Genomic DNA, 27,053 nt, shown 5'->3' on the forward strand with positions numbered 1-27,053 from the left:
CCATTTAGCAGCCATGTGCTCTTGGGCAGTCACTTAACTTTGGCCTCAGTTGCCTTATCTATAAAATGAGAATAATAAGTGCATCTGCTTCATAGTTTCTGTGATGCAGATTGAGTGGGTTAGTATTTGCAAAGCTCTTTGGGCCTTGTTGGCACATTAGACATTCAGTCAGCATGAGCTGCTGTGATTCCCTTGGGGGACATTCATTACAAGACATTTAGAGAATATCTACCAAGTGACGTGTGTTTTGGGGTTTCAAAGATGAAACCCAGGCTTCAGAGCACATAGCAAATGCTAAGTATATGACTGTGGAAATTGAGCATGTTGAATTAAGTCTGCTTAAGTCTCCTGGGGGAAGAGAGAGAAGTAGGCAAACCAAAAATAGAATACAATGTGATAAACAGGGGTTAAAAAAATTGGTGGGGTGGCACAAAATGAGGTGTAGTAAACTCTACTGAGCTCTTGCATCCCAGGAATTCTCCTCAGAGAAAGCTCAAGTATAGTTTGTGGGTTAGCAGAGGAGACCCCCATGATCTTGGGCTTTATTAAAATGGGAATGTGTTTGTAAATAAGCCTCATGGTTCCTAAGCACCATTCATTACTGTTCTGCTTATGTCTGAACTTTTCTGAATCAGTTTTATCTTTTCTGCATGTTCTGCCTCAGGGGATAATGAGTCTAAGTACACCTCACCATATTACACCCTCAATTGTCTCATTTCTTTTAAGCTTTGAGGACTTTGCCTTAGTTTCCATGCTCTGGATGTATTTGATCCACAGTACTGTCTTCAAATCTATAATCTTGTGGGAGGAGGTACGGATTAAACAGGCAACCGGGATTGGTTGCTGTTTTCTGGAAGTAGCTCTGTTTTGAGGAAAGCACATGAATTGGGGGGATTCATTTTGCCAGTTTTCTCCCACCTCCCCCACAGAGACAATTTCTGAGACAATCACTGAGACAGTGGATATTCTGCTCACTTTCCCCTCTGCCCCCTTTCTGCACTGTGTTTGTACAGGGGGAGCAATGCCGCCTGCACTGGAGGAGAACCTGTGTAAGATCTGCATGGACTCACCCATTGACTGTGTTCTGCTGGAGTGTGGCCACATGGTAACCTGTACCAAGTGTGGCAAGCGTATGAATGAATGTCCCATCTGCCGGCAATATGTGATCCGAGCTGTTCACGTCTTCCGGTCCTAAGGGCTTGCACCGGCTTCTTCAGTGCCTTACGGGGATATAGCCCAGGGCATCTGGGCTCAGGGTTGATCAGCTTGCAAAGGGGCAGGCTAACAGGAAATTTTGTAGTGTTCCCAAGACCAGGGCAAGCAAAGATGCCATGTCATCCCTTGGCATTCCTGTCTTGCCATAGGGGTGCACCTCTTGGCTGGCAGAGCACCCAAAGCCAGTGGGAACTGGTACAAATCACATGGATGAGTGCCTGTATCAGTGATCTTGGGTTGATGGCAGAGGACTTTCCAGCACTTGGACCATGTCTTCCTCTGAGAACCTAGACACATTTTCACCTTCCTCCTGTATCCCACTCATCCCTGGAAAATGCTTGCCTCTAATCAGTCAGAAGTCCTCCTAGAAATGGTTCCTTTCTTTGAACCCAGCACATTTGAACTTAAACTTCTGTTCTCTCTAGCTTTCTGTGCTTTCTTGCTATACTGCCTAAAATCCATTTGTTTCTTTGGACCAAAAATGTGTTAGTTTATGTGGTTAAGACCAGCAATGGTCCTTAGGACAGAATTTGGATCAGTAAACTTATCTCTGGTGAGAAAATTCTATAGAAAAATGCTATAGAAAAATTTCAAGGTTGTGAAGTCACTTCCTTAAGTGTTGGGATTGGGAGCTATTAGTCTCCTGACCTGACTCAGGGAGCTAACAAAACATCTGACTCAACAGCTGGGAAGTATAGTCTGGGTGTGCAAGGGATAGTGCATGGATATTCTGCTGCTTCCTCTTTTTGAGCTTGACTTTGCACTATCCTTGAACTTCAGATTATGAGGAAAGGGGAAGCATTTGGTGGAGGCAGTGGCTTTCTTCTTAACTTTGGCTTCTGATTCTCCTTTTCCTATAGGCAGGAGTCCTAACTACTTTAACGAAGTCTCTCCCTTTCCCACTGAGGTTTTAAACTTGGTCTCACCCAAGGCATAAGAGGCTTAGGCAAAGAGCCTTGTTCTCCTCTAGCCAGACTTCTCATGAAGTTCCTGGAAAACATATATGGAAGAGCATCTAACTAAACAGCTGGAAGTCCCTGCTTTCCTTTCTCATTTTATATATTTGGCAGCAGGCAAGAGGTAGCATTCTCTGGGCCCTTTATGAAGGAACACGTAATGAGTAGGTGATGTTTTTGAGGTAGGTTTTTTATACCCCTGGATGAGCTGAAGAGCTTGTTTGCTGGAGCAGTTCAATAGAGACAAAACACACATGCTATTAGAACTGTGTGTGTCCATTACCAATAGCTGAAATAAGTAAATCCGTGGAATACCTGAAGGCCTTGGCAGAATTCCCCGTTCCAACATGGTGCAGCCAAGGTCTGAGACTAGAACCAATCAGTCATGACTCCAGAAGGCAAAGGGAAACTTCTAAGGGGACCTATTATATTAGTAAGGTTTTCCCTCTGTCATCAACCACTAAACACCCTATGAGGAATTAAACAATTTCATAAAGTAGTTGGCAGTGGAACGCTGGGCCACTTGACTTAACATTATACCAAGTCAGAATAATCTGGGCCATAGATGGGATCAGATTTTCCTGTCATGACTCTGCCTTCCACCTTTCTGCTGAATAGTAAGTACTGTAGTTTATAATGCCCACCAGTTTAGCCAAGGGTCATTGATTCATCTTCCTTAATTCCACTGTGAAACAGGTCTGTGTGTATGCAACTCAGTTAAGATCTAGCAATAACTTCAAGGCTCTCCCTCCTTTCTCTGCTGAGCCCTCAACTCCCCTACCTCCCAACTTCCTCCTAGATAGGAACTCAAAATAATATACTGATTGCTGGTTAGTGACCTCAGTTAGAATTAGAACTGATGTCACTGACTCAGTTTCAAAGACAAGAATTTGCCTTTAAATCTCTTACCTTTTGGTGAAGGTCTCCAGTGGGGAAAAAAGATGTCAACCCATTTGCTTTTGTATTGTCTTTATTATTACACCAAATAAAAGTTGGGAGTTCCAAGATCCCATTCCAGTTCATATTTAACCCAGGTAGAAAAGCTGATGTTTTATCCTCGAGTCTTCCCTCTTGTCCTTCATGAATCCTTGGTCTTAATTATCACAGCAATGTCTAATTCCTCCAGTTATTCTGTGGCTTTTGCTGTGACTGCTGAGATTTCAGTTGAGACTTATTTTAAAAGACGGCAGGTTCATAATACCTTGGAATAGTTGGATCCAAACTAATAAGAATAAGCTGTACAGGAATTAGTGCTCAATATATATTGTATAAATTTGTTGAAATCTCTTGGATGTGAATGTGTTACTTCAAGTGGCTTATATGAAGATTCTCAGACTCACTTGGGTGTTAAAGCAAACCCAAATGTGTATTTTTTGTTACAGAGTTCTGCTTTATAATTTTGTAATAAAGTTTCAACATAGATGCCTGTTGGATCTGGTGTGAGGATGCCGCCAGAGGTTTGCTAGATTATTGACAAACTGATATACCATAGGCAAATCCAAGGCCATGGGTATGCTCTTGAGATGATTTTTGGAGACGCTTGAGCCATGGGACCTTGGTCAGGATATCCCTGCTCAGTGTTGATTTGCCTAAGACCTCACGAACAATATGTGGGAGAGATCCTAAAACACCTGGGAAGGAAAATCTGGTAGGGAAAGGATGACGCCCTAGACCAAATGTGAAGAAGCACCACATGAGTTCAGATATTTACAGTGATCTAGTATTGATGAGCACTAGGTAGAAAGGAATCAGAGGAAGCCATTATAGCCAGTTAAGTCTTCAGGTTACCCTGGCAGATGTATGGAAGCTTTTGGATATAGTTGTGGTATGGTTGGAGTATGGCTTAGAAAAGGTTGGCCCAGCCTCAAGGGCAGACTGCTCTGTGCATAGCCCTGCACATTGCTTCCTGACCAGCTGCCCAGTGGGAGGGAGAGTGCAGCCCTTGGGAGAATAGGGTGACATGGGTATATGCCCTGTGGTTGAAGAGGAGAGGAGGGAGTCTGGCCCAGAGGAAGTTTTGAGGCTGAGTTACATCACTTGGTTGTCACTGCTCTGGACAGTACCCAGTGGTGACCTCCACTTGTTGCCAGCCAGCAACATGTAAAGAACAGCTGAAAAGAGGGCAGGTGGCCAGTGGCCTGGGGAGGCTTAACATAACGTTTATGGTCAGGTAGACATAAAGGATACAAAATTGTATATACAGTCCAATCTCTGCAGCAAAAATGTGCACCCAAAGACTGGAAGGAAACATAAAAGACCGATGATGGTGAATTAGAGCTAATGCCCAGGGAGACAAGAGCCAAGGGCTGAGATGGTGGCTGGGAGGCTGCCCCCTGAGGGGAAACAGTTGTAAGTGCAGGTGGCACTGGCCCTGTCAGCCAGGATGAAAAGGACAGTGCCTTTGGTGGGACTCTGGAAGCCTTGCTCTGTTGCCCTGCCCACTTCCTTGGCCTGAGGAGGCTAGAAATCTCTCCAGAAGACAGACTAGGGTGTCTCAGTCCCAATACTAAAGCCAGACTGAAAGGGTGCCTGTTCAAAAACATGGGGTGTCCTTCCCTAGCCAGGGCACCTCCTACCCACCCTCCACATCTTAAACAGGGGGAAAACAAGGTCAGATACAAGCTGGCCTGCAAGCATCCTGTCTGGCAGCCTCCTGATCACTTTAGCTGAATACACGAGGCAGGGGGCTATCTTACAGGCCCAGACACTCATGTTTAAGGGGTTGAGTCACATTAACCAAACTCTGGAAGTGGACAAACAAGCCTGCTAATTCAATAAGGAAAAAGAGAGCTGATTCTCATGAGGTGGCAGGACTGAGAGAAACCACACACAAATCCCGATAAGCCTGCACTCAGAGCAACAGACAGGCATGCAGTTGTGGGTTCTGCAGTTTGAAGCCCTCCTGGACACACACCAAAGGTGATGTTCCCAACTCTAGATACTGTGCCAGGTTCTGCACTAAGTGCTTTTGCACATGTATCTAAGATCATTGACAGCCACCATGTGATTTAGAAGCAGTGCATTTCCCCATTTTGCAAGAATTGATGCTCAGATGGTTAACTTGCCTAAAGTTATAGATATTAAAATTTAGGACTCTAACTTAAAGCAGGTCTGTCTATACCCATCCAGTTTGTTGGTCACTACTGACTTATGGCCATTTAGAATTAAAGACAAGAATTTTGGTTCCTAAGTTATGCTAGTCATTTTTTTTGGGAGGTGGGTACTGGGGATTGAACTCAGAAGTGCTTTACCACTGAGCCACATGCCTGGCCTTTTATTTTTTTCAGACAATTTCCCAAGTTGCTTAGGGCCTCACTGAGTTGTTGAGGCTGGCCTTGAACTCGTGATTCTCCTGCCTCAGCCTCCTGAGTCACTGCACCCAGCACCAGTCACATTTGAAATGCTCAACAACCATATGTGGCTCAGTTAAACACAGCAGACTCACAGGATATTTCCGTTGTACCCATTGCTGTAAAAACATCTATGGACAGCACTTGTCTACACAAACTGTCTTCCTTTTGTTCTTCAAATAAATCAGCCACAGGTGGCATAGGAGCTGGCAGGTCTTCGTAAGCAGGGTGTGTAGACTTGTACTGAGGTATGAATTTGTATTCTTAAAAAAACTAGTCGTTTCCAGATTTTGAGAAGGCAGATTGATCTTCCTGGAGTCTCTAACCCCACCCCCACCCCACCCCAATAGCCCAAATAACCTCCCTCCCTGTGTACAAGCCTCATTTCCTGCCCAGTCTCTCCCTTCAAGCTGGGTCCCTCCCCTATAATAGAGAACACAGAGAATAAAGTCATCAAAGTTAATTTTGTTCTCTTTCAAAAGATAGTTCATCCTGGCAAAAGGGCCAGGCTGAATACAAGTTTTGCCAAATGTAATACACATTTTTGAGGGTGGTCTTTTAAATACAGCTTTAAAAGGAGTGGAAGTAAAATGAGGCAGGGAGAAGGCTGCTACCAGCTTTAGTAGCCCAGCCTTCACTCCTTAATCACTAAGGAAACTAGGGGAGTGCTGGAGGACAGATGCTGTGGGTGTTTCATTTATAAAAATAAGCTTTTGAAGGACACAAAAATGACAAAGCCAGCACCCAGATCTGAGATCTGCTTAAACCTGCAAGAGAAACTGACTTCACTTGTGGTGCCCACAGAACTTATTCCTGCTCCAGAAGAGACCATGAAGACTTGGCAGATTTTGCAACATGTGCTGCCTGAAGAAGAAAGGACACCCCCTTTGTTCCTCCATCTATCTGCCTCCAGGCTAAGGCTGGTGGAGTAGTGTGATAAGGGAGAGGATGTCCCAAGGGTTCTGGAAGATCAGAGTCCTAGCAGGGAGCTATCAGCCTCCGTTTCCGGATACATGCCCAAATCCACTCTGGGGAGACCAGTTGGGCCTCAGGGTTCTTGTCCCTGCTACCCAGCACATGTGTGGCTGAGGCAATGTCAAATTCCTGCACCAGGTCCCCATCAAATGCAACAAAGTAACGTCTGAGACGGCTGAAGTCTGGGGTGGAGGGTGGCAAGTGGAGCCGCACCCCAGTGAAGATGTCCAGCAGCACCTGCAAACAGAGGGGTCAGGGTGGGGTTGGCGTGCAGGTGGATCTTCACCCAGTTGAGTATAAGATAGTAAGCTTAGAAAAAGAGCCAGAGGTGGAGGGAGCCTAGAGTTTAGCATATAAGCAAAAAGTGTGTCCTGGAAAAAAGACAACAGTGCCAATCTTCCCATCCCCTAGTCACTCTGGATGACACATGCCTGGCATTCCTCCCTTCCTTGCCCCTAGGTGAGGAGGAGGGTTCCAGTATTTGGGACCTAGATATGTGAAAAGGGCATGTCTCCAGGAGCCATCCAGTGGCTGTGACTCAGTGACCTCTGAAGATCACAGTCCACTGCACCGGTAGGTAGACTGAAGGGTCAGGAATTCAAGGGTTTTGGGCAGAAGAGATAGAAATGGTTTCTACTGGTCTGCTGGGAACTGGATTTCAGGCCTTGGGTTGTCAAGACTTCTGTGCTTCTCTTGGGTGGAGGTGCAAAGGGTGGGGTGCAATCATTCTAGGGATTGGCTTTACTTCTCCATCTGAACCTTGGGGCCGGCAGCTTATCAGGGTTGAGCCAGTACTAACCCAGCTCCTGACCTCAGTAGGTGCTCAACAGATGTTGCCAAACAAGACTGACATGAGTATAAAAGGAAAAGGCACCTCTGCTGGGAGGAGTCACCAAGGCCACATGATCCCTGTCCTTGCTGGCTGGACTTGCTCCCCCAACCACAGACTCACACGCTGCACCCCACACCCAGACTGGGCTTTCTCCCCTTTAATGTAAAATGTGACTGGGGACTGGCAGCTGGGCTCTATCTCCTGCCTGCTGGCACAGCTCTCCTTCCTCTCTGCTGGCTGGCCGGCCGCCTCTGCAAGGTAACAAGAGGGCACACGATGGAGGAGCAGCACTGCTGGCCTGCCTGATGGACAAGCAGCTGTGGGAGGGGACAGGCTTAGCAAGCATCCCCCAGCTCTTCTGCTTATCTTTCAAAGTTCATGTGCAGAAGGTTGGAAATGCTGGGCCCTGGGCCAAACTGGCCTGTGTGGGCACTGTCGTTATGCTCACCTTTGCTTGGCATGGAGTCTCATCAGCAGCTTTCCTCTTCACCCCCACTTTCACTGGAGAAGACTTCTTCGTGGTCAGCTTGTTGCCTGCAGGACCAAGTTGGGGATGAGAATTAGGAGGGTAAGAATTGCTGATCATGGTCCTTGAAGTTGGGCCAGTTCCTTCCTCTGCCATAAGCGTGGATGAGAAGGAAGAGTCGAGCTCAACCCTTGATCTCAAAAGTGGCTTACTCCAGGCAGACCTGCTCTCCCGGGGCGCTATCATTCAGGTTTGCTGAGCCGATATGGGGTGCCTAGCAGAGCAGCTTCTGACCCATGGCTGGACACAAACCAGGAATGTGGTCATTGTCAGCTGCAGACACATGATCACACATTCTCAGAGTTGGAATGTGAGAATGTGTCCCTGCCCTTTGGTCTCTGCCCCTGTGCCACCCTGGCCCCCCTTCCGTATCCTGACTACCTTTGCTGTTGGGGTTCCTCAGCTTCCCTTCAGCCTTCCGGGCACTGGGAGAGGGCTTACTCGGGGAGGCTCTGGGGACCTTGCGGGATGCAGCAGACCCAGAAGTGCCCTCGTTCTCGCCACTGCTGCCTCCTGTAGTGGAGCTTCCCTCATCTCCAGCCACCACAGTGAAGTCTGCCTTCTCCTTGGACAGCTGGTACAGTTCCTGAGGAGGGGAAGGTCAGGTGCTATCACTACTCCCTTCCCTAGACACACCTCAGAGTGGTGGTGTGTAGTCTGTGTTAGGCACACGTGGCTGGGGAAAACAGTGAGAAAGACAAAGAGCAGGGAGAAAAAGAAGTGGCTTCTTGGTGCTTTTCCCACATGGAGCCTTCACCTGAGTGACTTGACTCCAGTTATTAATCAGCAAAGGACTCAGGCAAGATCTAGTGAGGCAGCTAGACCAAGGGTCTTTCAGAGAGGTGAAGAAAACGAGGCTGTCTGCTTGGAAGACAGCCCTTCCCACCAGTTTGTTCTCCCTCTACCTGCCCTCCTTGCAGTACCAGTGAAGTGGGGTAAAGGGGAACATAGGACATGTCAACAGATTCTAAGATTCTAAGGCTGGGATGGAGTTGGAGGACACATGCAGCCTGAGAGCTGGCACCTTGAGTTGGGGGAGATTAGTGGCAGATTTCCAGTCCTTGTCGTCTCGGATTCGGGTGCAGCGAGGGAATCGGATGGAAATTCCATCAGCAGTGTGGGCCTCAGATTTGGAGAATTCTGCCCCTGTGATCTCCCACACAGCAGCTTTCTGTCAGGACCAAGGCAGGAAGGTCAGGTCATCTCTGGCTGAGAAGGAAACATCTCCCGCCAGCCACAAGTGGAAGAGAATGGGTCAAACCACAGTAGCTCTGGCTTGCAGCTGGGAGACCTGGTTGCTAGTCCTACCTCTTCTGTGAACCCATCATTTAGGAAGGGATTAGGCCAGGTCCTGTCTAGAACAGACCCTCTGTGATGAGGGGGTGGGGATTCTATTCTCTTCCTGCACTGAAGACAATTCCTCAGTATTGGCCAGTCATCCCTGGGCTTCTCACTTGACTGAATAATCCAGATCCCTATCTGGGTGGACTTTCTGTGAAGTTGGGACAACTTTTCTGTGGCACTAGAGAACTTGCAAACTAATTCTGTGGGCTAGGAGACCCCAAGCCACTGGGCTGATACCTTTGGGTCTGGGACAATGAAGTCAGGATAGTAGATCTTGTTGATCTTCAGCCAGGTGGGTATTTTGCTGGGATCCTAAAGGGAAAAAGATGCTGTTCTGGGTTGTTCCTAAGCTGCAACAAGGCTTAAACCCCTCTTTTAGTAATGAAATTGTGAGATGTGACCAACCCCTCACCCCATGTGATCCTCCCTACTCAGAGGGAGTGAGGCCTATAGGGCATGCAGGCCACTGTCCACAAGGTGGGAGATAAATGATATCTGCAGTCTCCAAGTGCAGCATCTGTCTCATAACAGCAGCCTATCAGAAACTAGGATCAAAAGGGTCCCTTGCTCACCTTGCTGATCTTCACCATATCCAGTTCCTTCTGTAGGCGGGCAAGGGTTGCATCGTCATGGCCTCCTGCACACTTGGTGACTGTGCACCACTTCTGGCTGCTTGGGTCATAGCAGCCCATGAGGAAAATTGACATCATACCACCTGCAGGGTAGGGGTAGGGAATATGAGCTGAGTGTGCATTATGAGAAACCATCTCTGCCAGCCCCACAAGCCCAGTGAGAAGCAGCCTTGTGGAAAGGAAGCCGTGTCCTTGGCATAGAGTGCCACAGTTTGCCTCTTGGATTGATCTTCTTAGCTGTGTGACTGAACCCAGGGCCTTGTGCTTCTCAGGCAAGTGCTCCACCACTGAGCTACCTGCTCTGTGATTTATAAGCCCAACTTTCTTCTATAGTAAATTAGGGATAATCACACCCAACTTGCTGGGAAATTCCGGTCATATAATAAATCACCTAAAAACTATTAATTCCTTAGACACCAGCTTCCTTCCAGTTAGGAGAAATTTTCCCTGAAAAGGAAAAACTGGCCCTGATGAAATGGCTTGTGGTGAGCCTTCTTGTGCCAGGACAGCTCAGTATTCTTGCTGGATTTCTCTGTGCTAAGTCCATAGCTCCCAGGGCCATGCTGGCAGATCAAGCCAGTAAGAAGGCCAGTCTCTATCTCACATGGTGCCTTCTAATAGTACCACTGCAGGGACCAGAAGCACCCTGACCTTTGCTCCCTTGTCCATAGAAGGCCCCAAGGACCACCAGGTCAGCTGTGTCAGCCATGGCCCCCTCATTCAAATAATCTTTCTTCACTTTCAGCCAGTGTCGCTTTCCAGGCTCATATGTACCCTGAGGAGACACAAGAGAGAACACATACTAGAATGGAAACTCCACGAGGCAGGGATTTAGCTTTTCACTACTGCATTCCAGCCCACACAGAAAGGGCCCTCAACTCTAGGCTCTATGGGAGATGTACAAATCCATCCTCTTGATCCAGAACAGACTGTCCAAGCCCCAGAAAAGGATTCCTCTCAGCTTCCACCCCTACCTCTGCAGATACCACTGCCATCTGGCCAGGACAGGAAAGGCTCAGGGGAAAGCAACAGGTGTGATGACCTTACCTTCACATCCTTCAGCACCAGCCCTTCCAAGCCTTCCCGGATCACCCGGTTTATCATGTCAGCCAAGTCTGAAGCTTTCTGAGGGACAACACCAGGGATGTTGAAGATGGTGTGAGAAAAGAGGCATGAGAGTGCAGCGAGGGCTGCAGTTCATTTCTGCATGCTAGTAAAGCACCCGCTGGAAACACCTTAACTTGAACACTAGGGACAGAAGACTTGCAAACCAGGGATCCTCTCAACCAGGGAGCTGCTGTGCCTCGGAGACACAGGGTGCTTACCTAGCAAGGATTTCCATGCCCTGCTCTCCTGGATAATGACTAACAGACAACACATACACAGGCAAATACGTCAGCCACCCCCATAAGAATAAATAAGACTCAGTCTCTCTCACTTTTTACGTAAAAAGAGTTCTATGCCCTGCTTTTAAACCATAGGACACTGTCTAGAGTAGGATCTTCACTTACTGTGACTTGTTTCATTTCTGAGAACATGATCCGGTTGGGAATTTCAACCATGTTGTCATGAAGAAACTTCCGCCGCTCACACAGAGGCCTAAAGGGGACAGGAAAGCTGAGGGAAGGACCTTCCCACCCCTATCAGCAGTTCTGGGGAGGGAAGGAGCACAGTGATAAAACTGCTGCTTCATGATAGGGTCTGCCATGAATTAAAGCCCTCATATGTGACAGTTCTGCTGCCATGAGCTGCAAGGCTCCATCCTGACCGAAGATGGACAATTGTGAGCTGGGGCACAAAGCCAGTTCGTAGCTGTAGTTCCTGTTTCTACTTTATGGGGCCAAGGGAGCACTGGCCTCTAGCCCAGATTGTATAAAATCTGGTCCTGCTTGAAAAATGAATCCAACTTGGGTATTTTATGCTCTGCTTTACCCTAACCCCAAGGCCGGTGGTCCTTGGGTCACAGGCTGATGGGCCTCAGGACCCAAACCCCAAATCCCATTCCACCAAGCCTTTCTTCCACAATAAAGGACTGGCAGCTACAGGAGGAGCGGGGGCAGGGATACATTTCTAAATGTGGAAAGGGCAATGCTGGTTTCTTGGGCTCAAGTCTTTAGATGCAGCTAAGTCAGGATTGCTAGCTCTCCCCAAGAAAGTCCCACCAACAGCCACCCCTACCATCAAAAAGGAGTTTCCTATTCTCAGTCTCCTGAAATCAGAACCTCTGAGCTGAAAAGCATTTGTTGATGCCCCAATGGATGCTATTGTAGAATAAACAAACTCTGCTATGTTCACCATCTCTCTCCAAGACTCAATCTTGCTTCAGCAAACTGAGACTTCTTGGGGATTTGGGTTTCCTCTGAGATTTAAGCTCACAGAGTTGTCTTCCTCACAATGGATGGGGAGGTGATTTGTAGCAATTGTGCTACCTCTCAGTTCCCTCCTGCTCTTGCCCCTGCCAAGCTCATGGATACAAAGGCATATATGCTGGCCACTTCCCCTTCCCTCCATCCCAAATGAACTCCCTACATTCCTATCCAGTCAATTAAAATAGCTTCCTGAGTTTAAAGATGCTAGCTGGGCCTCGGAGTGTAGTTTAGTAGTAGAGTACATCCTTAACATGTGTAAGGCACTATTTTTGATCCCCAGCACCAAAAAAAAAAAAAAAAAGCTAACCCAACTCACCTGTCCATCAAGCTGATATCATTAAAGTAGATACAATCAAAAACAAACAGGCAGACATTAGCATCTTGGAAAGCAGCTTTCTGTAAGGAAAAATGAGGTAGTAGGTATATGACAAGAAGAGGGCACAAAAAAATGGGGAGATGGGGAGTACCAATTCACTTCTGAAGGCTGCCTACAGCACCTGATAGTTCTACTTCTGCCCAGAAGATCCTGGGCCATAAGGGCACCCAGCAGATGGTGCTTGCTACAGTTTGAATCTTAACTGTTCACCCAAAGCCCATGTGTTAAAGGCTTGGTCCCCAGGATGGTGCCAGTAAGAAAGAGTGGAGCCTTGTGGGAGGTCCTTTGGTCATTGGGGGTGTGCCCCCAAGGGGGATCATGGGACTCTGGCCCATTCTCGCTTTGCTTCCTGGCTTATGATAGATACATGTGGTTTTGCTCTGCTCTATAAGAGGTCCAAAGTAATGGGCCCCTCAAATCTTGGCCTGGAACCTCAAGAACAATGAGCCAAATAATAGTTTTCTCTTTATAAATTATCTCAAGTATTTTGTTGCAGTGATGGAAAGCTGACTAACGGAGTGCTGAATCAAAATCAATTATAAATTAGCTACTAACAGCAGAATCTCTTTATGGAGAAAGACATACTAAACCCAAGGCTAAATCCAGAAATAGTTTAGAAGCAAAAAATAAGCCCTATTCTAAGTAACATATTACTCCCTTTGAAGACAGGTAGCACATGCATTTTTGCACATATGGCTCTAAACCAGTACCTTGTGCACTCCCAGGGTCCCAAAGGGCAGTGGTTTGCCTGTTTTGTTGTCAATGAGGAGCACCTCAGAGTCCAAGATCATGCTGTGGCCTCCAGGAAAAGCCTGGGGGATGTAGTTCTTAAAGTGGGCCACCTGGAAGTAGAAAGGTAGCTTTGATAAGGGATGAACAGGTAGCAAAACCCCAAAGCCAAGCCACAGAGGTCAAAGCCAGGCCCCAGAAGGAATATAGAGCAACATGTAGAAGCCCAGTTAATGTGTAAAACTGTCAGCCACCTGGACAAGAGGTGGCTGCTTTAGTACCTCTGTCCGGACCCAGGAAGAGGTCAGCCTATGTTGACACTGTCTATGGGCTGTAGAGAAGGCACAGTTTCGGAGGAAAAAAGGAAGATACAGAATGAGCATTTGGGGGAGAAAGAGGTAGACAAATGTGGAGGTGGGGGGGGGGAGGGAGGAAAAACAGGTGGACAGAGATTAGTGCCTACTTTAGAAGACAGATGGTTATTAGGTTGAGAATTGGGATGAGGGAGAACAGACTGATTAGAAAGACAGAAATGAACCCCCTTAGGAGCAGCAAGGGAAATGTGAGCAGAATCTTCCCTAAGTAGGAGCTCTGATTCCAGAGCCTTCTAGAGATTAAGAAAGGATGCCTGGAATTGGATTTTTCTTGATAAAGGCAGACCTTAATCTTTAACAACTCTAGTCAGAGATAAGATCCATCTGAACTCTAGGTATTTTCTGCCAAGTGATAACAGCAATGGGAACTAGAAAGCACAACTGTGGCTTGATTCCTCACCTGGGCAGGGCACGTGGTTGTCACCACTCAGAATGCTTGGAGCAGGATCAGAAAAGGCCCGCCCATCTGTCTCACTCCCTGTCAATAACCCAGCCCTTTAAGAACCAACAACAGGAAAAGCAAAGGATGAGTGAATCAGGTATGGGAAAGGGCTGGAAAGCTATGCACAGATGTCTTCCTGGGTCACATGAGGTACCTGAACCTGCCCTAAAGTGCCACTTGAGGCTACTGCTCAGCTCTCCTTTCAAACACCTGAAACAAGTAGCCTGACTGGTCCCAGTGCTCTGGCAGGAAGGCAAGGCTGAAGTGAGTACATGGACTACACAACGCATCCCCTTGACCCCTGGGGCTCTGAAAAACCGAGTCAAAGCTAGAAAGAAGAGGGTAGCAAGGTCAGGAATCCCATCTACTAACAACTACTAGTGCTAAACGTTCCAGTTGCTTTTCCCTAGAGACACCCCTCCAAGTGCTTGGCCCTGGGAACTAAAAAGGGCTCAGGAATGAGATTTTCACCACCCCCCAATTAGTGCAGGAATCTGGGCTCCCAGATGTTCCCATGGTATTGTGTTTATAGTAGAATGTAAGTTTCATGAAGGCCAGAACTTTTATACACCTTTTTGTCACTGATATTTGCATGCTAACTACAACAATACAGATGCATTTGGTAAATGTTTGTTGAAAGAATTAATGAATGACAGCCCAATAATTCCTTATACATGAACTTTAATTTAGCTCAAAGCACACAGGATACAGAAATGCAAAAGGCTTGCACAGCAACTTACCAAATGAGCTTACTGTCACAACACCATGGGACAGAGAATTATCACTGTCCCAGGGAGCTCTGTTTGGACTCTGACTGTCCCTGAGCAGTCCTTCTTTCAATCGAAAGACTCCAAAAATGAACTATCCATTAATTAAACAAACAAAGTCTTTATTGTGAACTAGAACTGGGAAGACTATGGAAATCTGGCCTTGAGATTCTTAGTGGCAGGAAAGGGAAAGACAGTCCCAATGGAAAGGGACCAATACCTTGTGAGGCAGGACAGGCTTGAGACTGCGGCTGAAGTAGCTGAAGTGGTCCCCATTCTTATGCACCTGGACTCGCTCACCATCATACTTGATCTCAGAGAACATGCCATTGGGACACTTCTTCATCGCATACTCAATGGACTTGCAGGCCTCGGCCTTGGGATAGGAAAAGCAAAGCCTGGAGACTTTCAATGAGGTGCATCTTAGCAGAGACAGTCAGAGAACCCAGAATGGGGTTGTCAGCTCAGACCTGAGTCCTGGGACTGACTGACCATAGTACGCGCTCAGGGCAGGAAAAGAGCACAGAATGGAAAAGGCTGGGCAATACTGGATTCTGAGAATGAAATCATCCCTAGAGTTGACACAGGAATTTGCATTTTGAGGAAGATGAATGCTATTTCCTATTGACAAATTCCACTGAAACAGCATTTTTTAAAAATCAATAATTTAGGCTCCTGCAAGGCCTCTGGCTTGTTAATACATCAGTTAGCTCAGCTCAGGAGGCAGGTAGAGATCAGAATTAAGATTGCAGTTGCCAATAAAGCTGGCAGGGTGACAGTGATCAGGGGTCCCTAGTACATGATATCCAGACACAGGTGTGCTGACCCTCACACCTGCACCAGCCTAACCCAAACAATTGTTACTGTTTTGGGGTTCTTGTTGGGTCACATACATAATCTCAATTCATCTTACTTTTTTTTTTTTTAACTTGTAGATGGACACAATGCCTTTATTTTTTTATGTGGTGCTGAGAACTGAACTCAGTGCCTCACACACGCCAGGCAAGCACTCTACCACTGAGCCACCACTCCAGCCCTCACTTCATCTTTGATATAACATCCTACACGACAAGTATTGTTTCCACTTTATGGATTAGAAAATTGAAGGTCAGAGAAGTTAAGTATTTATTTAAGGTTACACAACTAGTACATAGCAGTTGAATTTGTCAACTCCAAAGCTCAACCCCAAAGCTTGTGTGTTTAGCCACTAAGCTATAACCCATGTCATTCTTCAAATGACAGGCTGTGCAACAGACTCCAGGAAGATGTCAGAAGGCCACTCACTACTTCAGATGCCTGGGGGGTTCCTATGGAGATGTCACTGTTGGGGTGCTAGCTGTCCCACATTCCCAGTAGGGAGAGGACATTTCCCTATTCCAAATAAAAAACCCTAAACCAAAGTTTTAGAATAACACACAAAACAGTTTCCAAAAAAGCACTGTACACTACTGGAAGGACCCAGAGGGCCCCGTGGTAGGCATGGCAGCATCTGCAGAGGTCTTCTTGCACAGAAAAACTAATGCCACAAAGGAAATCCCCATCTCATGATATAAGCAGAGGCACAGGCTGATCTCTGCTAGAATTAGTCTTTACTCCTTAAGCTTCCTCTCCCTGCCCATGTCACTCTGTCATAGGAAACCTGGCTCTGCTGCCAACTCCAAGTCACCCTGCATCAAGTCAGAGAACCTCAGGGTTCCTGAACACAGTCCCATGTTCAGGTGTGACAGATAAGCTATTTTAGGTAGGTACTTCTGAAAGTCTCACATGTCATTCCCACAAAGAAACTAAAAACTAAGAGAGACTAAGTAACTCACTGCTCAGCTGCTTGGTGGCAGAATGGGAACTAGGTCATTCCACCCCATCACCTGTCTCCTCCTGGCCTTCACTTCTCCAGTGAGCAACATTCTGCTGCCTCTCCACTTTTCCTTCCCCAAATCCTCCAGTTGACCTGCAAGGGCTCTCAACATGTATGCCTACCAGATCCCACCCCAAAGGATGTGCAGCATGGACAGGTGCAGATGGCAGGGCAAGGCAACGCTCCTCACCAGCATGGGCTGCACAGGTGTCATCAGTGAGGCCTGGACGCTCAGAGCCCGTCTCCGACCTGGCTCCTTCTCCACCTCCTGCTCATTTCGAAGGACCCGCTCCACCACGTCCTGCAGGTTGCGTGAAGCTTTGAAGGCTTCGTAGGCATTAGGATCGAGGGCATCTAACCTGTCAAGGGAGCAAGGAACCAAGACGTCTGCATTTGATACTATGGCTTTGATAGTAGGCTGCTCTCAGAGAGGCAGAGCCTCATCTGTCAGGATGCAGTCATGTTCTAGTGTCTAAAGACTTGTGGCAGGATAAAAATCTGACAATTCAGTCTTCTGAGACCCTGAATCTATCTGGATGCGGTCTTAGCAGAAGAGGGGGGCTGAAATGGGCAAGAGACACAACCTGTGCTTATTAAACATGCGCCAAGCTTTCAATCAAAACAAGTCAGTGCAAAAGGTATTGTTACCGCCACTTTACATGTGAAAATGAAGGTGGAGACAGGATTAGAGACCACAAGAACCAAAAAAGTGGAAAGAGGATTCAAATCCAGAGCAGGACTCCAGAGTCCTGATACCAGCTGGGAACAAAGGAAACCAGCAGCTCAGACTGTCCCCGGGGGTGGTACTTACACGTGTTTTGCACCTGAGTTCATCTTCAGATCGTGTTTGATCAACCTGATGATGCACTTAAGGTCATTGGCCGTACACCTATGGGATGAGGCATACTCAACTTCACCTCAGGAGAGCTGTGCACCCCCAAACCTCCTTTCCCAAGTGACTTCATCTCCCCAAGCCCAGCCCCATTGGTTCTAACTTGCTCAGGGAAGCTCCCCCACCTGGAGGCGATATCCTGCAGGGCCTGCTGCTGCTCATCCTCCTTGGTGAGCTTAGAGAGCTGCAGGAGGAATTCGTCCACTTCCTGGATGGTAAGGAGGCTCTTGGCAGCTGGAGGGAAAGACTTGCTCTGCTCAAAGAAGACTCTGATCGTCTCTGACACGTCACCCTGTCTCCAAAAACCAAAATGCCACTGCTGCAACCCCCGGGTGGCCAGGTGTATTCCCTAAAAACTCAGGACTAAAGATGAGTCAAGAGATCTCAATCACAGTTCCTGTCCCCAACTCAACATATTTACCTCGCTTCCTATGGGGCACATCTCTCCACATAGGATATGCCCACCTGCCTTAGCTGAGAAGAGACACAGCACTAATCCAAGCTCAGTCAATCTGATTCCTGCTTACAAATTTGAACTAAGAGGTAAATGCAGTCATCACATAGTGGGGATGCTTGAATGTAAACTTCTCATGGTGTTGGGGCTGGAGTCAAGAACAAACCAAAGGTGAATGGGGGAAGAAAACAAGAAGAGTTCAGAACAAGAGCCCCATGAGAGACAAAGTGCAGTCTCAAATCCTGATTTCTGAGATAAGGCCTTTTGTGTCTACGCAGTGGTATGGGTTCAGTCCTCAGAAACTTATGAAATTAACAGCTGCAGCCTCAGTCAGCTTCCTTGTAACGGAAGCTTACTCAAATAGGTTTCAGTTTCCTAAAGCAGTATGTGCCCAACCATTTAAAACAAATGGCTGCAGGTGCCTGGCTTGGAAAACCCCACCTGGAATACAGCCTCCCCCCACCCTCTGACCTGCTCCAGGTCCCGTGCCATATCATCTGGGTTGCAGTTAAAAATGCGGCTGAAAAGCTTCACAATCTGCTTATCATTCAAGTTGTAAACACTCTTAATGACACCCGGCAGCAACAGCTTCACTGTTAGGTACACATCACCGCGGAAACCATCTGGAGAGAGAAGAAAAGAACTCTTCTAGAGAAATAGAGCTTAAACAATAGATGAAGTCAAAGAAGCTGAGGTTTAAAAAGACCTACATATCACTGTCTATGCCCCCACAGTACACTGGGTATATCATTAGGTCAGAGGCCAGAATTCAGGGGCTGGTTGTTTATGTGTCTGCCTCATCTTCAGCTCATGGATGAACTCCCACAGGACAGAGACATGACTTTGACTTCACGTCCCCAAGTGACAATGCTCAGTGACAATGCTTATTACATAAATGAAAGAGTTGGAAGACTTAATTCCAAGCTGTGCATGTAGTCCACAAAAACTTAATCAAATATGTGGGGACAGTAAATTTTCTTACTGGTTGAATGACGTGGGTTTTTCTGCCCTCCTAGGGGCAGGAAAAGGGCAAAAAAAGAAAGATGCCATAGTGCTCTAAAAATTGGCTACATAATTTGAGGGGTCTGGTGACAAACACAAATGTGGGAATCCTTGTTCAGAATTGCTAAGAATTTTAAGACAGCAAGAGCAACTATATGTATGGTTCACGTGCCCATGGAACCAGCCCGGCTCTGAGATCTTCAGGAAAAAGCCCATTCAAATGCTCATCACAGCCCCACCTCCTGCTGAGCCTTTCCGCAAGAAGTCCTGGATGATCTGGGTCTTTGTGTTGTAGCTAGGATTATCAGCCACCATGGCACACAGCTTCCGGAACTCCCGTAGCAGGCAATCCTTGTGCTTGGGGTCACATTTGCTCGAGGATAGACTTGTCTTAGGGGTAGGGCTTGAGGGGGCCTGATTAGAGTTGTTGGGCTTGGCTGTTGAAGAAACAACAAAGATGATTCATTCTGCCTTTCTGGAAAGGAAGGAAACTCACAGGTGCTTTATATGTCGTTTCCCTCAGTCCCCTCAAAGCTCCCTGGGGTAGACATCACTGTATCCATGTAAAGGTGGAAGTCAAGTAATTTCCTCAAATCTCATAGCTATTAATAGTAAAGGAACAATGGCACCCTCACACCCAAGCAGAGAACCAGATTGATGTGCATCTGTTTATGTAAACACTTCATACAGGAACAAAGGCTGCCTTCACACCAAGACTGCTCAGGAGGATCTCAGCAATTGTAAAGCTGATCCCAGAAAAGCTGGGATGAGAAAGGGGGACAAAATCAAAGGACATATTAGTCAATGTGAAAGTACTGCTGTCATTGATTATCAGAACTGGAAGGAGCCTTCAAGATTACCTCAAGGTCCTCTTACTGATGAGAAGACCCAGGCCCAAGAAGAGCAGATGACTTCAAGGATCACCTACATCCGTAGTGGCAGAGCCAGGACAAGGATGCCACCAGGAAAGTCAGGTCCCACTGGTATACTCCCAACATTCCCTCACCCTCACCACTCCAGCCTTTTCTTTCTTTTTGTCAAATTGAAAGGTAGCTTGTAAGTACAGCTTTCCTTCAGATACCTAAAAATAATGGTTAACAACTCTTTAGTGATTCCCTCTCACTTCCTTGTGATCATTCACAAAGCAAAAGCAAGGTCATTAGCAAGCTGTCTGCTGACATAAGCTTCTTGTCTGGGCTTTTAAATTATAAATCTGTCATCATCTCTGACCTGGACTCTAAATCGGATTTTAGGGAACAAAATCTTCAAAGCATCGGCGTTCAGCATGAGAACACCCATTTCTTCTCAACTCCTCCCAAACTCCATCCCCAAGACCAGGGCCCTTCTAGGGCCAGGCTGTCCTTATCTTCACCTGGATTCTTCTCCATTTCTATCTTTGGCCTAATACCAGGAAACAAACAAGTCTCAGGGTTTTAAAATACTAAAAATCCTACAGAGCCAGGCATCATTTTTGCAATATTATTTCCGACAGTCCTCAGGAGAACACTGGGATAGATGAGGCAGATGTTGCCACTCTTTAATTCACAGAGGCTCAGGTAGGTGAAGACTTGCTCAGGGCTTCAAGCTGTCAAACAACAGGGCTGGGGGTAGACCCCAACACTCCAACTTCAGGTCTAGACTTCTTTCAATCACATAAAGCTGCTTTCAATTCCCAAACAGCTTTATTATTTTCTGTAACTGAGCCAATCATAAGAATGTCTCAAAACAATAAAAAAGGTATAGGGTTTGAGTGAAAGAACACAGGGACTGGAGTCAGACTTCAATGCACATACTCCATTATAAACCTAAACTTCAGCTTTCTCATTCATAAAGTAGGCCTCATTAAAACATTTCTGAAAGTTAACTGAAGACCAAATAAAAGCTAGGCCAAGGCTACCTGTTTTTAAAGGCCAACAAACAATCTTCTCAACTCCCCTTGTTCTAGCAAGATCTTCCTGAATCCCTGTCTATAAAACAGTAATTCTATGTTATGTAAAGAAACCACACGTGTATCATTATGCGTGTGTATATGGTAAAGAGGAAGAAAGAAAATCAAACACTTTACTATCCATATGTTCTGCTATAATCCAACCCTTCAGGAGATAGGATTTGAACCCAGAACCCACTGACTCCAGAAAGCACAAGCTTCCTAATGAGACTTTAGCTTCCCAACAGAGTAATACTCTTTATATCCTCTGTTCCTTCTTGCTCCATGTTCCACAAACATTCCACCCTTTTAAGTTTTAAGAAATAAGAGAAATCAAGGGATATAGTCCATGCATGACATGTCCCTCCTTCTTCCATACTTTCATCTCCAGTGCAGGCAAGTTTAGGAAGATAATGTCTCAAAGTCCTTTTGTTACAAAAACATAAGGAAGTAAAGGGCAGTTTACAAAAATCTGTCTGAACCAGGAAATAACTTCACATAGAAAAAGTCTTGACAAAACAAACCTCTTCCTGACACATAAGAGATTAAAGTATACAAAAAAAATGCTACACAAGCAGAGCATAAGTTGGCTACTACCTGTCTCTGCCCCAAGAGAAGCAAATTATTGAGACCAAAGAGCACGATTTTCACTGAGTCAAATGAGAAGACCCTAACAGCTCATACAGCTTCAACTTCTCTTACCTGAAAAGCCAGAAAACTTCCGGGGATTGGTGTTGGTGACAAGTGAAGCTCCTTTCACTGGGGATGCCACCTGGCCAGTCGTTGTCAACTTAGCCTGCACAACAGCTTTTTTCTTTGGTGTTCCTGCTGCCTTAGAAGACAGATCTATAGAACCCCAAAAGAAAGGAAAATACCCTTCAGTGGAAGATCTGGAGATCTAGATCTCTAGTCTTCTAGAGAAGACTCTGATCAATTGCTTTTAGAGCCTTGCTTGGTAAGCCACTACCATGAGACCCAAGATGGGCTGGGTGTAGGCTAGTCTTCTTGAATGGAAGTGGTAGGGTAGTGGGTGAAGGGAAAGGGAGAGGATTCTGGGGACAAAAGACCCAGTTACCATTTACTTCTATGAGTAACCTAAATTTTCATTAACTTTCTTCACCTCTTATCCCACATACAATAATCTTCAGAACTATGAAGATTTGGGGGAATCAGCGGTTACACTTTGAAGATAAAACTTGGGGACCCCAGTTCCACAGAATAGGCCCAATTTACAGATGAACAGAAATGTAAAATGAAAACAGATCACAGAACATGTTGGTTTGACAGAGGTAGGAAATTTCCAGCTGTTGACTCATCTGAAGTCAGGTGACAGTTTACCCATGTTTCTTTTCTTATGAGAGATGGGTGAAGATATAACAATAGCTGAGGCCAATGGCTGATGCAGGGCAGGGTGGATGGGGAACCTGAGAGTGAAGTATATGGGAAATAGTTTCCTCTCTTGTAAGTTCTTTATTTTTCCTCTCAACAAGGACAGATTTCCATTTTTAGAGTCACTATTATGACTCTTCCTACAGTGACCAAAACTGTGATTAACTGAAGATGTGACTATTAAGCTGGGTGCAGTGACACAAACCTGCAATCTCAGCAATTTAGCCTGGATTACTTAGAAGAACCTGTCTCAAAATGTAAAAAATAGAGGGGGCGATGAAGCTGGGGGTGTAGCTCAGTGTTAAAGAGTGCCAACGGGTTCAATACCAGTACTGCCAAAAATAAAAAAGGAATATTACTTCACAGACGCTGAAGATCAAAGAGGACTAATGACTAGTTGAGTTTGAAAGTACCGGTGTAAGATTTCTAAATATGCAATATGTATATGTGTGTGAATATGCATGTACATGTGAACAGATACATGTATAAATACACGTGTGTTTGTGTTTATATACACGTGTATTTTCTACCTCTATCTGTTCAAAGGCTTAAAAGTGAAGATATCCCATGATGATGAGAATATGTAGAATCCAGATTTTTTTTTTTGTGGTAGTGGGGATTGAACCCAGTGTGCTCTATTACTGAGGCACATCTCCAGACCTCCTTTTTTTTTTTTTTTCTTTTCTTTTTTTGTGGTTCTGGGGATGGAACCCAAGGCCTCACATCTGCCAGGCAAAAGTTCCACCACTGAGCTATGGCCCAGTATCCCCTAGCCTATTCTTTTAATTGTGAGACAAGTCTCACTAAATTGCCAAGTCTGGCCTCAAACTTGTGATCCTCCTGCTTCAGTCTCCCAAATCAATGGGATTGCAGGTATAACCTGTACACACCAAGCTTTAGATTTTGGTTTCTAACATCATTCTCCACTAACAGGAATCAGGACTTCTATCTAAGAGGAATAGCACAGGATACAAAGAAAATTCTGTGACTGGGGTAGGACACACACAAGAGAAGACTAAGGGTATCGTGTTATGCTGAGCATGGAATACTTAAAACAAGGATATAAAAAAAAAAAAAAAAAAGGAGTACAGGATACCGAAAGCAGCTTAAAGAGAATGCCTAAGTGGCAAAATTAAGCAGCAATGAATTATAAGCTACAGAGAAAAAAATAGCAATCTATGTGTCCATACAGTTAATAAAATGACACATAAAAGGAGGTGGTAGTGGGTACTTTGTTCTCCAAAAAATGTCAGTATCATAAAAGAAAGGGTACAGAAATGCTCCAGATTAAAGGAGTCCAGAGGTATGACAAATAAATGCAATTCCCACTCTAGACTGGGATCCTACAATGGAGAAATAAAAACTACTAAAGATAGTATTCAATCAATTGACAAGATAGTATACAATGATTGAAGTATTATATCAAGGGTAAATTTACTCAAGTTGATAGCTGTATTATGGACCTATAAGATAATATTCTAGTTCTTAAGATATATGAATGGAGATATTTAAAGGTAAAGAACTGTTGGGCGGGTGACACCTGCCTGTAATCCCAGCAATGTGGGAGGCTGAGGCAGGCGGATCACAAAGTCAGCAACTTCCTAGACCCTGTCTCAAAAGAAAAAAAAAAAAAGAGCTGGGGTTATAGCTCAGTGGAATAGCACCCCTGCCTGCTATCTCCACCACACACACACACACACACACAAAGGTAAAAAGCCATGATGAATAAGTAATAATGGTTCAAGGAAAAAATAAACAAAAAATATGTGCCTGTGTAAAGAGAGCACCTGAACACAAATGATAAAGGAAATAAACTCAGCAGTAGGTAAACCTGGTTAAAGAGTGAAGTGTTCTTTGTGCTATTTTTTTCTTATGTTCATTAGTCAATTTGAAATTATTTCCAAATAAAAAGTTTAAAAGCTTAAAGAAAAAAAGGAACAAAAAACTGAGCTCTGCTCTTCTCCCTTCTTCCATGAGCCCCAATTGGACAAGAAAGCCCTGTTCTCCACCCCACCTGCAATGTGCTGGGTTATCTGTTCCTTCTCGTTGTCTTCCAGCTCTTCCCAGCCTTCCAGTTCTGTGAGGTCTTCAATTTTTTTTGTGGTGGCCCGAGCGCGCTCCAGCTTCTCAAACATGCACTTAATGTGGTACCACTCTTTCATATCACCCCCAGACTCTGAGAAGGGATTGGGCACCACCTTGCCAATGCGGCACACACCCTTCACAATCTTCTCCTTGCATTTTTTGCAGCCGGCTGTGCTGCGCTTGGCGTAGTCCACACAGAACCGTTGCTCGGCCATCTCACAGGGGCCACTGCAGAGTCCCACATGCGACTCTGGCAAGAAAACAAGGCAGGTGGCACGTAGTCTTAGATGGCCCCCCAGGAATGACAGAACAGGCTTTCTTCTCTGGAGGAGGCAGCGATCACGAAGCAGATCTTTTTCCAAGCACTGGTTGAATTGTCTTATGTCAGGCCAGTGATAATGTTCTCGGAACAGGCACAGTTCTCTTCGGCCAAGTGCACACAAGTTTTGGGGGAAGAGGATCTTGAAGGCCAAAGTCATATAGCTACATGAAAAGGCAGGAGACAAAAAAAAAAAAAAAAAGTGAGCTATAAATGAGAAGCCAGGCTTCTAATTTCCCAAAGGCCAGAATCTCATTAGTCCATGCTGACTAATCAAACACTTCCCAAAGCATTAAAGATTCATTGCCTAGAATGAAGCAGAGTTCCAACACAGGAAAATCCAGTTTCCAAAAGGATGTTCAATAATCTAATGTACATAAATATATCTTATAAATCACAATGAAGAGAATCCAGATAACATAAATGCTTTTCCTCAGGCCATCAACAATCTGGGACACTCATAATGGATGATGACCTTTAAGTATTACAAAATCCTGCAGTTTCTTTTTAATCACCAAGAAAAATTAATGATGTTCATGAAGTTTTAATTAGAAGTGCAACACATATGCCATCCTCAGAAAGCAAAACCACTGTAGAGAGTCATGATTTAAACAGAAGGCCTCTTTTGAGAGGCAACTAAGTAGAGCTCAGAACCACATGGCCCAGGTTCAAATCCTAGCTAAGCACTTATTAGCTGTGTGTCCTTGGAGGGTTACTTAATCTCTCTGTTCCTGTTTTCTTATTTATAAAACATGTCTAATAATACTAACTAATTCAATTAGTCTTTGTTTTTGTTTTAGGCGTTTTTGTTATTTTTAGTTGTCAATGGACCTTTTTTAATTGTTATTTTTTGATTTATGTACAGTGCTGAGGATCAAACCCATGTCAGGCAAGCCTCTACCATGAGCCACATCTCCAGCCCCTCAAGGGGTTTTTGTTTTAAGAGTAAAGCCCTTAGAACAGGGCACACAGCAAGGGCTCAGTAATGTTAGTTCCTACTATCCTCAATGTAGTAGTTAACCTTTAGGCTGAGGATCCAGATGTGCAATTAACCTGTTTAATTCAGTAACTTCAGAATGCTGAATCAACTAGATTGAAGAATTGAAGGTACTGACAAGTCAATCCAAGTGGTTTATCAATTGTGATTACATCCACACCTTTTTATATTTGTACAAATATTTATTGTTCGAATTTTAAATATACTGGAAATTATTTCCAGCCTGTATAATGCTATGAAGTGAAATTACTACGGCATTATAATAAAAGCAGGCCTTACTGCAGTGCAACACAGTGCAGAGAAAAGCAGGTGGGCTTTGGACTCAGGAATGGGAGGACCAGCTTAGAACTGCTACCCTGGAGGTATCTCTGAACTTCGGAGTCTCAGTTTTCTTATTTCTAAAACGGAAAATAAGACCTACCTCGAGAGGTGGTTGGGGAAATTACAGTGAATCCATGGACGGGCTGATGGTGGTGGTGGGATTCTGAACTCTCTGAAAATGCATACAAAATGTGTATATTTGACTATGCAAGTTTTGGGAGAGAAAAGATCCGTAAGTTTCGTGAGATTCACAAAGAACTGCATAACCCCGCGAAGTTGAAGAACCGCCGCGGAGCTGAGCAAGGTCAGGAGGCTCACAGGAGCAGCTCAGGACAAGCTAGACCTCAACGCGATCCTTCCAAGAGCAGCCCCCCGAATAAGAAAAGAAGAATAATGGAGGGGCCGGCTCAGGGCTCTCCGGAGGCACCATGCCGCCGTGCGGAGACAGATCGGAGCGCCGAGGCCTGGCCGCAGCCGCCGTCCCGGGGCCTCTGTGGAGCTCTCCGGGCAGGCCGGCCAGGGGCCGGCCGCGAGAGGCTCCCAACCTCTGCCAGACCGGGCAGTGGGCGGCCCCTGGGGGTCCCGGGGCGCCGCGGGCTCCCGTGGGCTCCCGGGGGGCCGCCACGTCACGGAGGGTGTGCCCCCAGGCTCCGCAGGCGGGCGGGCGGGCGGGGGAGGAGCCGATGGCGGCTCCCGGGCCGCACCGCGCAGGGGCCCGGGCCCCGGCCCGCTTCCCTCCCAACGCCGCGCTCAGCCGCGCCGCCCCTCACCTGCCTCCCCGACTCCAGCGCACACCATTAGCCTCCGGACCAGGCGCCCACAGGCCGCAAGCAGCCCGCTGACGGTTGGAGAGCCTGTCTCTTTAAATACGGGTCCTTGAGCTGGCGGCAGTGCGCAGGCGCAACAACTGAGGCGGGAGCTACGT

At 46.1% G+C, this 27,053-nt stretch overlaps 2 protein-coding genes across 11 annotated transcripts in view; one reads left to right on the forward strand and one right to left on the reverse strand.

The window, feature by feature from the left end:
- The window catches only part of RFFL (ring finger and FYVE like domain containing E3 ubiquitin protein ligase), a 65,827-nt gene extending 62,234 nt beyond the window's left edge, over positions 1 to 3,593 (forward strand). For all 6 annotated transcript variants that reach the window (XM_079135431.1, XM_079135432.1, XM_079135435.1 and 3 more), the window contains one exon: positions 1,014 to 3,593. In XM_079135431.1, the coding sequence (XP_078991557.1) occupies positions 1,014 to 1,195 (182 nt within the window). In that variant the 3' untranslated portion in view covers positions 1,196 to 3,593. The remainder of the gene's footprint in view (positions 1 to 1,013) is intronic.
- LIG3 (DNA ligase 3) lies at positions 1,524 to 27,028 on the reverse strand. Of its 5 annotated transcripts, none has more exons than XM_079135416.1 (21): positions 26,899 to 27,028; positions 26,229 to 26,300; positions 24,421 to 24,974; positions 21,720 to 21,863; positions 19,330 to 19,527; positions 18,560 to 18,711; positions 17,760 to 17,926; positions 17,554 to 17,631; positions 16,933 to 17,101; positions 15,108 to 15,263; positions 13,286 to 13,417; positions 12,516 to 12,595; positions 11,342 to 11,429; positions 10,878 to 10,955; positions 10,482 to 10,605; positions 9,771 to 9,913; positions 9,436 to 9,510; positions 8,879 to 9,025; positions 8,236 to 8,440; positions 7,777 to 7,862; positions 1,524 to 6,733 (listed from the first exon to the last, which is right to left on the reverse strand). In XM_079135416.1, exons 3-21 carry the CDS (start codon positions 24,968 to 24,970, stop codon positions 6,500 to 6,502), a joined length of 3,006 nt encoding a protein of 1,001 aa, XP_078991542.1. In that variant the 5' UTR covers positions 24,971 to 24,974; positions 26,229 to 26,300; positions 26,899 to 27,028; the 3' UTR covers positions 1,524 to 6,499. The 5 variants fall into 5 exon arrangements, with proteins under 5 accessions (XP_078991542.1, XP_078991543.1, XP_078991544.1 ...); XM_079135417.1 differs by having other exon boundaries at positions 26,924 to 26,942; XM_079135418.1 differs by lacking the exon at positions 26,229 to 26,300 and having other exon boundaries at positions 26,899 to 27,016.
- Positions 27,029 to 27,053: the final 25 nt, after the last annotated feature.

Source organism: Sciurus vulgaris (assembly GCF_902686455.1).
Source record: "Sciurus vulgaris genome assembly, chromosome: 3".
NCBI lineage: Eukaryota > Metazoa > Chordata > Mammalia > Rodentia > Sciuridae > Sciurus > Sciurus vulgaris.

What these genes read in the sequence shown, in the direction of transcription:
- LIG3 (XM_079135415.1), bottom strand. Translation starts at nt 26,392, where the DNA reads ATGCAGTTCTTTGTGAATCTCACGAAACTTACGGATCTTTTCTCTCCC. An exon ending in GATAACCCAGCACATTGCAG is followed by an intron (nt 21,864 to 24,420) that starts GTGGGGTGGAGA and finishes GGGGTTCTATAG; the next exon opens with ATCTGTCTTCTAAGGCAGCA. An exon ending in CTAATCTCCCCCAACTCAAG is followed by an intron (nt 8,441 to 8,878) that starts GTGCCAGCTCTC and finishes TCCCCTCCTCAG; the next exon opens with GAACTGTACCAGCTGTCCAA.